Source organism: Daphnia pulicaria, chromosome 1, assembly GCF_021234035.1.
Source record: "Daphnia pulicaria isolate SC F1-1A chromosome 1, SC_F0-13Bv2, whole genome shotgun sequence".
In the NCBI taxonomy this organism is placed as follows: domain Eukaryota; kingdom Metazoa; phylum Arthropoda; class Branchiopoda; order Diplostraca; family Daphniidae; genus Daphnia; species Daphnia pulicaria.
In genome coordinates, this window is record NC_060913.1 from 10,838,859 (window position 1) to 10,854,714 (window position 15,856).

The 15,856-nt window shown below is 45.2% G+C and overlaps 1 protein-coding gene across 2 annotated transcripts; it reads left to right on the top strand.

Annotated features, from left to right (window-relative positions):
- The first annotated feature begins 2,322 nt into the window (after positions 1–2,322).
- Positions 2,323–15,807, top strand: LOC124346732 (box A-binding factor-like). Of its 2 annotated transcripts, none has more exons than XM_046798402.1 (6): positions 2,323–2,600; positions 6,787–7,474; positions 10,745–11,165; positions 13,315–13,644; positions 13,765–13,864; positions 15,331–15,807. In XM_046798402.1, exons 2-6 carry the CDS (start codon positions 6,926–6,928, stop codon positions 15,482–15,484), a joined length of 1,554 nt encoding a protein of 517 aa, XP_046654358.1. In that variant the 5' UTR covers positions 2,323–2,600; positions 6,787–6,925; the 3' UTR covers positions 15,485–15,807. The 2 variants fall into 2 exon arrangements, with proteins under 2 accessions (XP_046654358.1, XP_046654359.1); XM_046798403.1 differs by having other exon boundaries at positions 13,318–13,644.
- Positions 15,808–15,856: the final 49 nt, after the last annotated feature.

Below are 15,856 nucleotides of genomic sequence, written 5' to 3' on the forward strand. Positions count from 1 at the left end.
CTCTCTCTGGTATACAGTACACACAGCACAAATATATTTACACGCACCATCAGTATCACTGTGCGAAAAATGAAATAAACGATACGGAAGGAAACACGTTGCGAATGTTTTATACACATCTCGGCCAGAGACTTATACTGCGCCACCGACGAGAGCTGTAGAGGTGCAGCACTGCGTCTAGAACGATATCCATCAATGATAAATTTAAGTTTATCCGAAGTTTATCTTTGTGTTGTTTATATATAGATACGTATACCAAGCCATTGCACGCAGCACAGCAGAGAGCCGAATACGTATACTATAGTATGTCTAAGGATTATTAAATATATACTGTGTAGCAATACACAGTATATAAAGAGAGAAAGAGATATAGATCAAGGGGGGGGGGGGGTTATTATTAAGCAGGAAATGCAAATGATATGGGGAGAAGTCCTATAGCCTACATATACTATATTATTCACCGTCGTCGTACAGTGTAGGAACTGGATATAATATGCGACTTGCATCAGTTGTCTTTTGATCGTTGACAAAGAGATATGCTGATGTGCCAGAGAGAGCCGGCGCTTGATTATAGGAATCCGATTGGATTTTATCCCGCTGCTGCTGCTGCTGCTGTGACTTGTGCAAAAGGCATATACTATAGGACACAGAGTATAGATACACTATAGTATATATTTATACATTATATATAGGGGAGAATGAGACCCCTTGACGGCAATCCTTGTGCGGGCGAATCATCAAATATACATATTAAGGTATAATGATGGTCGTTATATTCCGCCCGGCCTGCTGCTGCTGTGTTGTGCTGTGCTGTGTACTTAGCAACAACCCCCTGCCCAATAGAATAGAATATAGTATAGGCTACGCACGGCCAATCAGAGCTAGCATCTAATATCCATAGATATATATACCTATAGAGCCGAGCGAAATCAGATCTGCAGAAAATGTATAATGCGGAAAAACCGGGATCTAAGCTAGACGCCATTTTGCGCTGGCAACATTTTCGCCGGAATAATAATGCGCGGGGAGAATTCCATTGAAATCGGCGAAAGATCACAAGGAATGTGCACTGGACTACATCATCTATTTCGCGAGTAGCTTCATAGACGCGCAAGCAGATGATGATGCTGATGAAGATGTCGAGGCGAATGAGATGATGAATAGATGCGCGCCGAAACAAATATACGTAGAACAAGACACGAAAAGGCCATCAAGTGCTGGCGGCTGTAAAATGTCAGACCATTTATAGGCCTATATCCTAATATAAGGTAAAACCGACTTGATTTGCAATCGAACATTGTATACATAAATGCACTTTAGTATAGTCCGCAATTCGAATCTATTGAATCCAAGGCTAATATGTGAAATCAGAATTAACAACCAATATCAGCCATCAATGTTGATTGCATTTGAATTTGAGTGGGTATATACTGTATATGTGTAGACAGAGTATGTCTGTAACTATATATACACTTTTACTCGATCTTCTGCGAGTCTATAAAAGATGGTTGATGCGACTATTAAACGGGGCGACCTTAAGTAGGTCGGGCCAATAACTTTGTCCGACATGTCCAAGAGGCACACGAGGCACTTGGGCCGGGCGCCGAGAAAGAAACAAAAATAAAAAAAAAAGGGCCGGACGCAACCAAATACGGCCACTTCTTTTCCTTATATATATACTACACGTACAGCAGACGAGACGTCCGTTTCCGCGTTGATTCGCTTTACACCGAGCAGCACCTTTCGTCTGCGCCGACGACGTCGACCTGATGATGTTATTACCTCAAATTTATTTTATTTTTATTTTTCCACGTCCCAGCCGCTTGATAGTACGTACTGTACATAGAAGACGGTCGTTAACCGAAATTTATTTTCTTTGGCTATATGTACTGATGCTGCTGCCAAATCAAATGCCAAATATCGGACAGCCCGCGTGGCGTCGGCAGCTGAAATTGACTTGGACATCTTTTCTAAATAAACAGGGACAGTGTCAGAACATGTGTGTCGACACTTTTATACGCGGTCATCAAATATTTGTATGTGTATAATATAATCCTTCCAAAAAGAAAAAGAAACACGAATTTAACCCATCATAAACGCACGAAATTTTATTTATTTCCGTTCGATTCAATTGATAAGAAAAAAATATAAAGCACATATAAACACACAAGACACATTTTATTCGGGAGAATGGAGAAAGAAGGGGGGTGGGGATGTTGATGGAACGCGCCTGCGCCGCTCGGCATCTTGTGTTGCGATCCGGCCGCGCCGCGCTTCGCTGCTGGATGGATGGATGGATATTATAAGGCGAGAGAAGCGTGTAGCCGAGCAGCAGAGTAGCAGTGTGGAGGATGCTGCGGGAGTTGGGAGAGCCGGCCCAATCGCAGTAGCAGTAGTCCAGCGTAGTGTGTCGTCGTCGTCGTCTCTTTTGTATATCGCGGGGGACGACGAGATGAGAATGCTCTGCTAGCAGACTGACTTGTCAATCGGTCAGCAGCCGTCGGCACCGCAGCATCTCCATTACTACTACTCTCCTGTCTCTTCCACACATTTACGTACAATTCAATCTCTTCAATTGTCAGCCGGCAATCAATCAACCGGTAAGTTTTCTGTCTATTCTGCGACAGTTTAATTGGTTTGATAGATTCGATTTGTTGTTGTAGGCCTATTTTATACGCGGTTAGAATCGCTTGTTTGAGTTTAGAATAGATTTGATGCTTTTGGGTTCGTTGCTGTTGTGCTGTGTGTGTCGTGCTGCTGCTGACTCTGTCAGGCGATAAATTTGAATGTACACAACGACACGCGTTTGACGTTTTCCGACTGTCAAAACTCTGGCGACGAACAAAAGACTCGCTCGTGGAGGGGTCGTACAGCAGTATTTTCGGAACGGGAATAAGTCAAAGTTATTCGTCGACACGTGTGTATATATACTGTGCCTCCGACCATTTTCCCGCTGACTGGGAGGTATGCAATAGATAGAATAGTACGTATAGGGATGAGTGAAAAGAAGAAGGAATAAGAGCTCGGGTAGGTGGAAAATCGGTCGACAAAGACGGATGACACACACAACAACCTATTACACAGTGGCAGAGCAGCCAGCAGCCAGCCAGCCAAAGTCTATACGCACATATATACGACTATACACAGCTGCTGAGCTGTTTGTGTGTGTGTCTTCCTTTTGTGTCGTCCTCCCCTGAGTGTGTATACACATCAGCGAGCTAAAAGAGCTAGGAAGAGGAAAAAAAACCGTCGTGATGTCACATTTCCCTCTACCAAACCCCGAGCCGGCGCATTGTGCAACATCCCCCCCGAAAAAGAAGCTAAATCATTTCCAATTGTTTTCTTTTATTTCATATAAATTGCCAGAGGAAAAAATCAAAGCTGTCAAAGACAGCAGACAACTCTTCAAAAGGTATATAATTTCAAATCGAGAAGAGAGAGAGAAAAGCAGCTAGAATATATTATAATAGCTCGGATATAATAGTACAGACAGATCAAATGGGTGTGGGCGGATCTAAATCCTTTAAGTCGCTTTTGTCGCCCCCCCCCTTCCCCTCTTTCGGCTCGAGCTTAATCTTCACTTAGGAAATCAAACAAAAAAGAGCCGCCGCCGTAGCTCGCCAGCGTCCCTCACTTTGATTTTATGTATTCAATCTTTTCTCTATCTCCTTTGCTGCTCATTGCGCATTATATAGATATAGAAAAGCGCGGATAGATAGATGGATATATAGATAGATAGATATCAACTGTGTGTTGATGTGTTCGTGTGTTTTGTAATGATGCCGAGGGTGGGGATGAGAGAGGGGTGGGGAGGAAAGCAATCATCCGTGTATAGCCCGTCATCATCATCATCGTCCGAGAGGAGTGATGATGATGATAAATACTTTTGTGTTCGTTTCATTCGCGGGTGGATGCTGGGGGTTCATCTCTTCTCTCTCGATTGCTCGGGCTTCTTCTATCTTCTTTCTTCTTATTGCTTCCGCGTCTCGAAAACTATTTCTAAGTTACCCAGTACATGCACGGCCAGCATTTCGGTCGCCTAGGCAACACAACAACTTGATACATATTTTCGACCCGGCACAGCAACAGCACACACTTCATTTTAGAATACCTCGTCGTGTGGGTGGGGTGGGTGTGTTTCCCCCTTATTCAAACCCGCCAGTGAATTCAAGTTGTGCACCAGACACACACACACACACACAACACATCACGACATACTTGAAATCTCCTTCGACAGAGTAAAAAGTTTGCACTTCTCTTCTCTTCTCTTATAGTTCTGTGGCGCCCTTTTCAAATGTAGACTATCTCTAAACTATACAACAGCAGACATACACGTTTGCTGTGTACTGTGTGTATGCACTCTGTGCCAGCACAAAAGCCAAGTGTCTCAGCTGGCGCACTCATTTGGCATGCAAAAAAGAGCAGCAGCAGTAGTAAAGAGCGCAAGTGAGAAAGGGAGAGAGTCCCGACAAAGTTGTTGCCAATGGACGCCAGCCCCATGCTGCCTGGGCAGGGCCAGCAGCTACAGCAACGTCCAAAAGTGACTTTCGGAGAGCCAAGAGTCGTCGCCCTTTCATATCTCGTTTCAAAAGGGCGAATGTACGGTATTATTAAGCAACTTTGAAGTCAATTTCTCTCTCGGAAATATTACGTGTAATATAATAATATAATCGCAGAGGGAAGAGCTGGAAGGATGGGCGAAATGCAGTCGACATGTCGCCGCTCGCGCGGGCTTTTCAATTTACAAGTCTGTCGTCGCCTCTGCTATACTACACAGTCTCTTATCTCCTTCTCCAACTCTATATTGAGATAGAAATATGCAGAGTTATGCGCGTTGAAAATCTCATTCGAAAAATCACCACGGCGCGCCAATTTTGAAAAATTCGCGCCATTTTTATTAAAATTTTTTACCGGCGGCAATTTTTTTAAAATTTGAAATAAGGAATATACATTTTTGGCGAGAGCGGAACCTTGTTCATTTTATTGCTGATTTGCCGGTTGAATGAACGTTGAATAGTTTCGGGAAATAAAAATAAAATAAAAAAAAAACGACCAGCGTTTAGATTGGAGTAGGTGCGGTCGGAATTGTGTAAATAGTGAGAGAAAAGAGAAATAATAAAAAAGGAAGAGCTATGGGGGGGATATACATATATAGACTCGGTTGCTGCTACTGCTGCTGTTGTATGGCTGTAAGCAAAGTGAGTGAGAGAATAGCTGAGAGAGGTTGACGTTGATGGAAGGATGAAAGCGCCCGAGGATTCTTTGCCTTTTATTTCTTTCTCCCGACCGACTTATTTTGTTTCTTCTTGTTGCACTCGTCGCTCCGCCTTTTTATTTTTTTGTTTTGTTGTTTTTTTCTCGATTGAAGGGGAGAACAAGGCGCCGAGCTGTTGGAGTAGAAAACGAATCTAAAAGGCAGTGGCGCCCCTGTCGCTTGTCCCGGCACTGATAACCGAAGCTGCAATCCCGCGGGAGTGAGCGTAGCCCATCAGCTTTTCTTTGTCTTCTTTTTCTTCTCTTTCTATTTCTTAGTCGTGAGAGCTGCGCTCTTGTTTCTCTCTCGTTTTCTTAGATTATTCTTTTGAGAGAGATATCTATATTTTATTCGATATTTATTCCTTTTCCTCTATACTCTGATGATGATGATGCTGCCGGGCACCTTGCAGCATTGTTCCACCCCACTTTTCTACCCCGAGCTGGAAGAAATTTGTCCTCAACGTCGCCAACGCCCATTTTTTTCGGAGCTGTCCGTTTCCTCTTTGTTTTTCTTCTATGTCTTATGCAGTTACCATAAATATGGTACACGACAATCGAGCGTCTCTCCCGACGTTTCATACAAAAGTAAACAATTCTGAAAATGTCTCTATCTCTCTCTCCCAACGCGGAGAGAGAATTATTTGACTTGAACCAAATTACAGCCGTAATAGAGTACGGTACGGTACTATATATCTAGCAGCCGGAAGGGTGGAAGAAAGAAACTAAAAAGAGATTTCAATTTCTTTTATTTTTCCTTTTTTTTTATCCGGAAGTCTCTATAACTTCAATTTCAAACGATATACATACACATACACACACTTCCTCGTTTAACCCGCCAAAGGCGCAATAGAAGAGAGAGAGAATCTTACGACAAGAGGTTGTGCTCGTGAAATTGCCTCCCACCCCAACCAAACAAGAGTAGGCCTAGTATAGACGCAATTCTCTTCTTCTTCTTGTGTAGTATTCCCGGCATCGGGGAATTGACAAGCTTTTCTCCCCCCCCCCCCTGATGTCGAGTCTATTACACAGCACACAGCGAAGCGCCGAGCTTTTTTTTCAATTTGAATGTAAATAGACACACACACTATATATCCAGCAAAGGGCTGCTGTCTGTCTGTCTGTGGGGAGATGCTGATGCTAGATGTGTAGAGAGTTTTATGTGCGCCCTGTATACACACACAGGATGGAGTTGGATGTAATGTATGCCAAGGCACAGAGAATACATCTAGCCGACATACACACACACAACAAGAAAGAGTCAACATATACAGCTATATCTTATGAATATCATCTGGGCGAAATAAATAAGAAAGAGCTAGGGCGACCAACTCTCTGTACACATCAAAGTGTTGTGTGCGTTGTCATATCTCTCCTTCGATGTGTGTAACCAAGACATCAAAGCAGTTTGCCTCCGGCTATTTACACACCCGCAGCAGCAGAGGATATGTTGGATATTATATAATGCTGGCCGAAATATTTTAATTTCTCTAGTACTACATTATCTCTGTTGTCTTCTGTTTGTTTGGTTAGGGACGTCGGACAACCGCCGAGGGTTCATATCAACAGCTGAAGGTGAAAGGGGCTTCCAGCTTCCGCTGTCCCGGACGCCTCCGAAGTGTATGTTTGAAAGGCCCCGCTCATCATCACATAAGAACCGGTCATTGTCGTCATGTTAGCAACGGCTTTGGCCACGTCTCCGTCGTCGTGGGAATCATCAGGATCGTCGCCGGACGACTTGGCCCCGAGCGGATCCGGTCGGAGGCCTTGCCATCATCCGCACAATCACCATTACCATCACCAGCAATTGGAGACGCCCAATAATAAGCAGCAGCAGCAGCAGCCGGATCAACAATCGACGACTACACCAACAATCAGCAATAATCCATCGTCGGCTCCTGTTGTTGTCGCTGAACCAACACCACCGCCAGCCCAACAACAACAACAACAACAGCCGAGCCGGGCCTCATCATCTGGGAGTAGTAGCGGCGGAAGCGGAAGCAGCAGCAGCAGCAGTAGCCGATCCGTTCATCAGATCCAAGTGCAGCTGCAGCTGCAGCACAAGCAGCGCCAGCAGAGTTACGTCTACCCCAAATTGCAATTAGTGCAGATCGACGACGCGTGGTACGCGCTCAATCAGACCTGCTTGCAAATCTACCAGCAGCTGCAGATGTGCGGCACTGCCCAGCTCATGCCCGTCGACGTCGTCCCTCTCCACAAGGTATGTGCTGTCCTTTATCCCCTCTCCCCATTTTCCACCGTGTGTAATTTCATTTGTCATCCGGATATTATTATTATGGCAAAGAGCTCAGACTCACAACTGTCTGGCGTCTATTTACTCGAGATCCTGATGCTGGCAGTGGTCCCGGTATATAGACAGACACACACACACACATCGATAGATATAGCGCTGGCCTTTTGCGAGCAGAGCTCCTAATCATCTTTGTCGCCCAATTTCAGCGTGTCGACAGCAGGAGGAGCCGTAAAAGGGCAGTAGGAAAGAAAAGAAGATGGAAAATCCCCTTCTTTTCTCTCTTCATCATCATCATTATCCTCTTTGCAACTCTTCATCCGATCCTTCTTTGGAAAAATAAAGCTTTTCGTGAAAGAACAATCCAACATCGCTATCAATGATATATAAGAAGAAGATGATTTAGGCGCTCCTTCTGCTATTTTTTGGTCGGGATATAGGAGCGTGATATTTTATGAAATAAGTGAGGAAAGAGTTTCCACCTTCTTTTTTGTTGGAGTGACGACCGTGAGTCTCCAAAAACCTCCGCCGGGAAAATAATACCGAAAAAAAAAGAGGTCCCGCCCGTCTTGTCTATAAAGAAGAAAATGGTTCAATCGACTGCAGCAAACCAGAAGTTAGCCCCTCTCTCTCTCTCTCTACCGACCCTACATCATCATAGATCGATCACGCTGTGTGTGTGTGTGTCTAGATCCGCTTGGCCGCCTCCCATATTTGCTTTTTTTTTTTATCCTTGGTGATTTTCTTTTTTTGGGCGGCTCCATGACGACGTTTCTGTTTCACTACATTGACTACTACTACCTATATGCTACTAGCTGGCCTCTTTTTTTTTCTTGTGTGCGACTCGTAATGGGTTGATCCATTAAAAATAAAAGGGGAAGAAGATTTATATAAGAAAAAAGGACGTCAACGTTTCAATCGGCACGAGTGGACCTTTTCTTATCGACGAGAGCTTTTTTGGGGACGACGACAACCAGCAGAAGGCTGTTATAGAGTTGTTAGTGTGTCCTTGTAGTGTCTCTGCTGCCCGGCAGCAGTATAACCGGGCTAGCTAGCTAGGCCTGCCAGTTATCACCGAAAAAATAGTAGACGCAGCAGCTGCGAAAAAGGCCAATATTCTTCCGTCGGATAGAGAAAGAAACTCGCCAACAACAACAACAACAACAAAAGAAAGCTGAAGAAAATAAGACGTCAGCTATTATAGGCCTCATCAGTTGTCCTATTAAAAATAGAATCCACGCACAAAGAAGCGTGTAGACTATCCCATACAATCCAACACGGATGAGTGTGTGTGTGTCTCTCTCATCTATATCCTGCAGTCCGCTGGATGTAATAATGTATAGACGCGGCGAAAGGCAATCCCCATTATCTCCCGTCCTGATTTGCAGAATGTTGCACACACATCCATCTGTGTATATAGGACAGCAGCAGCATCGATCCGCCCAGCCAGCCAGTCGACCAGCCCAAAGTCCGGAACCAGAAAAGTTGGAAACAGAATCACATGGCAATGGAGGAGGAGTAACACCCCCCCCCCCCCCCCAAACAAAGAATATAAAGAAAGACAACGTTGTTGTTGTTGTTGGGAAATGCTGGAGGCTTTTTCGGCCATCGATGGGAATAAAAAAACAACAAAAAAAGGTGTAATGCACATCCTGTAGACTTTTAAAAAAGAGGTCCGCACCATTTTGAAGGAAAAAACAAAAATCTAAAAAGAAACAAAAACTCATCCACTCTCCTTGATCCTGCGCTGGAAATGCGTTCTGCTAATGCTCCTAGGAGTGTGTGTGTGTGTGTGCCGGATCTAAACAAGGAGCTCTCTCTCTCTCGACACCCTTTTTGTGTAGTATAGCTGTGAGTTAAGTACCAAGAAGCCCCGGCCATTAAAGAAGGATATTCCTGAACTCTGAGCTGCGTTGCTGCAAAACATCAGCACCGCCGCGCTCTCCTCATTTTTAAAAGGCGCACACGCACCTCCCACTTTATTGAAATAGAATAATGCGAGGAAATATATAAGTAATGCAGCAGAGAGAGAGAGAGATTCAAACTTGCCGCCACCCCACTTGATTCCGTCGAATTGGATCTATCCCTACACACGCACACACACACGCACACACACAGCCGAAATTGTTATTTATTTACACGTCCTTTTATTTATTTATCAGGATTATATATTATTCCTAGACGCAATAGTGAGAATGGTATAAGGTGGGTTGGTTGGTTGGGACTCGGTTGCTATAGCAGAATGGCGCGACTATAGCAGAGCGCACAACGCGATATAGTACGTGACTGTCCAATCGGATTCAATGGCTCGGTACATACTATATAGAGACGATGCCGCGGGACAAGAAGAAGGAAAGTTTTTCGACCGTCCGATACGCGACTCTCCTATACATATATAACATCGGTCCGTCTATAGTTCTACTTTCCATTTTTTTGGATGGCTGCCCACCAGTGCAGCAGCAGCATCGCCGAGTCATCTCGCGCTCCGATGGAATAGATACCCTCCTCCTCCGTGCGCTCCCGCGGACTCGCCAATATCCCTCACACAAAATACAGCACGCGCCGAAATTCGGAAACAAACAGCGCGCGGAGCCGGGAGAGAGATTTCTTTTTCTCCCTCCGGAATGTTACATGTCTCCGCTCTTCCTATAGAAATACATATTGGCCGGTTCTCCTCCTGCATTCGCCCAGCACCTTATGTCTAACTCGTCCGCGGAGTACAGTCAAAATATGGGCCCATCATAACAACATACTCAACTGCTGCTGAGCCGCACGATCTTTGATTCATCCACCTCTTGACCGACGTTGTCCGATTACGAGTGAACCGAAACGGAAATCCGATCATGCGTGACTCGAACCTCTTGTGAATATGTTTTAAGGAAGGAGCAGGAGGATTTTGTAAAGAGGGTGGCTAGATGGTGTACTATAAGGGGGGATCGGTCGACAACAACAACAACAACAACAAGAAATTGTGGGGATGAAATCAAATCTTCTTTTCCCCTGCTTATCCGTTCACTTCAATTATTTCGTTACACAGAATATAATCGGGCGAGCGGAATTTCTGATTTCTTTCTGATCCGATTAAGACGACAACAACAACACGCATCCGGCCGCCGCTGCTATAGCGTGCAGTGTGTGAGAACTCCCGTCCGTGTGTGTGTGTGTGTGTGCGCGCAACAATATGCTAATATCGATTTTGTGATTTCATATTTTTCTCTCTTTCGTCCGTGGCGGCATCAGTTGCCGGAGTGCGTCAGAAAATCGCTGTCACCATCTGATGCGGATTACGGAGGAGGAGGCAACAGGAGATGCTCGGGAGGAGGAGGTGGCAGCGGCAGCAACAATCGCGGCGGCGGCAGTCGTCGAAACTCGAGCGGAGGCGGCAACATTAAAATATCCGGCGCTCATCATCATCCGGCAGGAGGAGGCGGGAGCCATGACGACGCCAACGATGACGACGCCGTCAGCAGCACAACAGGAGGATCTCCCGGCAATTTGCAGCAGCAGCAGGTCCCGTCGGCGGGCATCTACGACATTATGAGCGATGCGGCCTCCATGGCAGCAGCTGCCGGATCCGGCACCAGCAGTCATTCACCTCGACTCCTCTGCAATAACCAAACGGACGCCACTAGTATCAACGCATCCGCATCCAGTAGTCACGGTGAGTTTAACTGGCCTAAAATTGTAATAATAAGCTAGGCAAACAAGTGTAGCAACTTTGGATGAGAGTTTATAATACCCAGAGCGATCGATCGTGTACATACACAACAGGAGCAAGGTGAAGCGGAATAATCCGCCTAATTAGCCAATCTGCAAAGAGATAATTAGCGCATCATCTTTCAATTACCCCCTATAAGAAATTGGCAATAGAACTATGCCAGAAAAGGCAGCAGTCGATCAATTAAACAAAAGGAAAAAAATAAAATAAAAATGACGATGAGGACCTTTTGTGTACTCGATCGGGATCCGCTTCGCTTCTTTCATAGAATCTAAGTGGATGCGGATGCGGGAATATATATAGGAGCGCCCGCCCGGTAGCGACAAAAGACTCGCCCGAGTCAACATCGAACGATAAAAGAGCGCGGGCGGGACCGCACCCACACATACGCTCCTGTGTATCTACTGGGCGACTAGATATATTATGGATCACATATTGTTAGCTATATATATATATAAAACGGAAGGGGATGGGGGAGAGACACATGATATAGACATCAGAAGATGAACTAAGAAGCCTGCAACCGAGGGATAATAAGGAGCAATAGACAGCCGATGACGCTAGGAGGAGATCATCAAGAAAAAGCGATCCTTTTTGGCAAGAAAGAAATAAAGGGATGAAACTATATTATTGCGCCGTTCTATAAAAGCTGCTCACACAAAGTTGCCCTTCTTACAGTGACACTTATATAACAACGGGAGAAAATGCAGCGCAGTTCTCGGCGGATCAGATCTGCGGGTTGTGGACAATTCCCAGCCTCGGCTGCTGCTGCTGCTGTTGTTGTGTCTCCTAACGGCTATAGACTTTCTGCTGTCTGCTGTTTGAGACTATATATAGTAGAATGGGTGGCCCATATATTTATGGAATTCGCGATTGGAATATGTTTGGGTTGCCTTTCGTCGCATTCTAATAATATGTAGGCGACGGGCGAGAGAGTTGCGTCGCTCGCGTGCGGACGGAAGCACAAAGAAAAACCGCCGGAGTCGAAAGAGAAAATGTTTCATATTTTCTAAGCCTCTTATATATGTGTGTGTGTGTGCGTACGTAGTATAATGTATAGACAGCGCACAGCATCACATTCTCTTTCGCTGCATACATCACCAAGTAGCTCATTCTTAGTCGACTGGAATGGGCCAGGAGCAGCAGCAACTGCCGGGCTTCCGCGTCTAGCTCCTTTAATATCTTTCCACTTATAACGTCAGCAGCTCGGCTCTTCAGAGTCAATTCGCCCGGACCGCCGGCCTGGGCCTGAGAGTCTCTCTATGCATTTCCATCTCTTTCCGCTAGAATGCCTCAGGACCAATCATACATACATATAGAAGCAACGGCATTGCTTTCATTTCCATGACAAGACGTCGGTTGATTGTCTGTTTGTGTGTGTGTGTGTGGCTTTTCCTTTTTGGAAATTGATTGGAGAGAGTCTAAGGAGGGGGAAGCAAAAATTATTCCGGGCGGATGCAAAAGGGAGGGGGGAAATGAATCTGTGTGTGGTCCTTTATACATACGTTTGTTCCGCTTTTTTTTCCATCCGCCGCGACGACGAGGAGGAGGAGGAAGCAGCTGGGAGGGAAGAAAAGAAAAAGGGTGGGGGGAATTTATTCCACCCACTGGTGGTGGTGGTGAATCTGCTTCGCGCTCCTTTGGCTCCTTCATATAAACAACAAGTTAATTGAATTGGCGCGTGCAGCCGGAATGATAACGAGCATTGCCAGTGTGTCTGTCTGTCTGTGTCTGTGTCTATATTGCCATCCGGGTTTTTTTTTTATATATACACAGACGTAACTAACAAACAGACGCCGCTCCCTCTTTTGATTTTTTGGAAAATAGAAAAATATACCGTCGAGGAAAAGAACATAACCCTTATGCCAGCTCCTTATATAACAGCTCTCCTTATAAATAACCATTTTGTGTACATTTTTTTCAACGACTGCTGCGGATGAGTGGCTGGCTGGGCATGTTGTTGTTGTTGTTGTTGATTCCGCCGCTTTGGCTTGAATTGAATTGCTAATCTTGAAAAAGATGTTGATCTTCTCCTTTCCCATTTTATTTCTGTTTGATTTATATGTCCTTCATCCGCTGGATGGATTCCCAGCAGCCGACAAGTCTTGGTGGTCTCGGTTCTTTTACGGCAACAATAGCGCGGCCAACGTTGCGGCTCCTCCCAACGCCGGAGGCAATGCGACGTGGATGGCGTCGTGCAGGAGACGCCAGCCGCAAGCCGTTCAACATCCGTTCCGCCGTCGGCATCGCCAAATCGTTCAGAAACTCATGGAGGAAACCAGTTTGGCCGAGGAGGAAAACAACCGCAGCAGATCTGCCACGGTCACGGTCGCCAGTACCAAAGAGACCGGAACTCCTTCAGGAGCCACGACGGATGCAGCAGCAGCCGACAAGGACACCATCCGTCGGGATCACGAGTCAGGTGACCATATAAATGATCTATAATTAGATCCTATTGACCAGCATTCAATATGGAATCCATTGTTTCCATTCAAACCCGCCAAACAACACAAACAATCAACTGATTTTCAATTGAATCCAGGAGCCGCAGATGGCCAGTTGTTCACTTGCGTCGTCTGCCAGTCCGTGTTTCAAACTCATCGGCTCCTGCAGCGACACCGCGAGCGAGCCAATCATTTCGGGTACGTCCAATAGTTATTTGCCCAGTCGAGGATGTCCAGCAATCTATCGCAAGTATAGACGACAAACAGATGTTGCTGGATAGACGATGAAAGTTGATACCAGCAGCTAAAAAAACAATCCCCAACAAGAAGGAACTATATATAAAGTTTCCCTTCCATTAGAGTTGAAACGCCCAGCAGCAACGCATAGCTCCCGAGTTTGGGGGTCCCATCTCACTCCTAACCAATTGTCGTTTTTTTTTGTTTTTTTTTTTTGCTCATAGAGTAACTATCAATGGCCTATCTCTTTTCCTATTACCAGCGCACCCCCCGATCCTCTCCCGGGGAGATATATATCTACCGAAAAACACAAGAAAAACAAATCTATCTATCCGCTTTTCGCTTTTTTATTTTGGCGTTTGCTGCTGCCGGGAACCCGCGGCCCCTTCTTCTTATATATGTCTACAGTCACGCTAGGTTGCGATCTCTCTCCCTCTCTAATCAATGTCTTTCGCCGGGGTTATGTGTCTGTTCCCGTTTGTTCTCTGACAGTCCCCCCCCCCCCCTCTTCATCCCTTTTTGCCTTTCTCCCATCTTCTTTCGTTTCACTCTCCTTTCTTATATATCTACGTGTGTGTTACGTCTGTGCTGCTCCGAATGACGTGGGCGGGATGGGACATCAACTTACACACACATCCAACACGGCCAATTAACTGCTTTCTTGACATACTTCCTTCCTGTTATCGGCGCAACTCGGACGAGTCAGGCCCCTTTTGCTACTTCATCATTTGCTTTCTTTTCTATTCTTTTATTATTCTTTTGATTATTAACCGGCGAATTAAAGGGATAGACACTCGACGCAGGCTCTGCCCGATAGATGGCTCATTACTGACGGCTAACGATTTGATATATCTTGTCTCCGAGAAGAGAGAGAGAGATGATGGATGATTGATCGTCGTTAGATCGCTCGAAATGGGTTGCGTCTCTTCTTCCTCAAAAGGTTGTACGCCTCCCAAAAAGATTTTAAAAAAAACAAGGAAAATGTTCTTTAATAATTCCTTTTGACAATGTCTTCCGGCTTCTGGGACTTCCTTTCTCTTCCAATTTGATTCGACGACGACGGTTGTGCAGCAGCAGCAGCGTAGACCCAATTTCGCTCAAGTCCCCGATCACTTTTTTATTTTATTTTTTGACTTTTCCTTCATGTCAATTTCCGTTTGCCATCTCAAATGATAGGCTCCCCTATTGGCGTAGATCCAAAAACCTTCGTATGGACACAAAGACTCGGTCTGGTAGTAGCTACTGTAATAATACGGAGAAAAAGCCATTTTCCGCAGCCGGAGCTCCTAGATAGGTTGAGCGCCTATTAAACTCGGTGCACTGAGTTGACGCATGGGATTCTGTCAGTTGCATTTGCATTTTTCTTTTTTATTATTGGCTGTGTGTGTTTATGGAACAAATTTCGCCTGGCCTCCTCTCCCTTATAGGTGCACTGTTTGCTGCAAGAGCTTCAAGAACTGCTCCTCGCTGCAGGATCACTGCGAACTCTTGTCGCACTGGTCCGAAGAGGATTCCGACGAGGATTCCGGCGACGATTTCGACTCGGATGAATATTTGTTCTCCTCAAGCGATGACGAATGAGAATGCTGACAGGCATCGCAGCAGTTATAGACTTATACGTGAAGTCGTGAACCCGTTGCGCGCGAGCGTTTATAATCGCCTGCCGAATGAAAAACGCCCGCGTGTTATTCCACTTCTACTCAGATACAGACACTCGCATATAAATAATATATAATATATACAGTACATACATAAACATTAGGATGTTCGAAATCTTTATTCCCCCGCGTTTGTGTGCACACATCTCATCCTATAACTTGTTTTGATCAATCATAGAATTTTTAGTTCTTTTTTTTTCCCCATTTTTTTGTTTGTAACGAATGGAAATAAACGCTGAACCATTATTTTTCATGTCAGAAATGAATAAAAAAAAAGAACTTTTATTTTTATTGT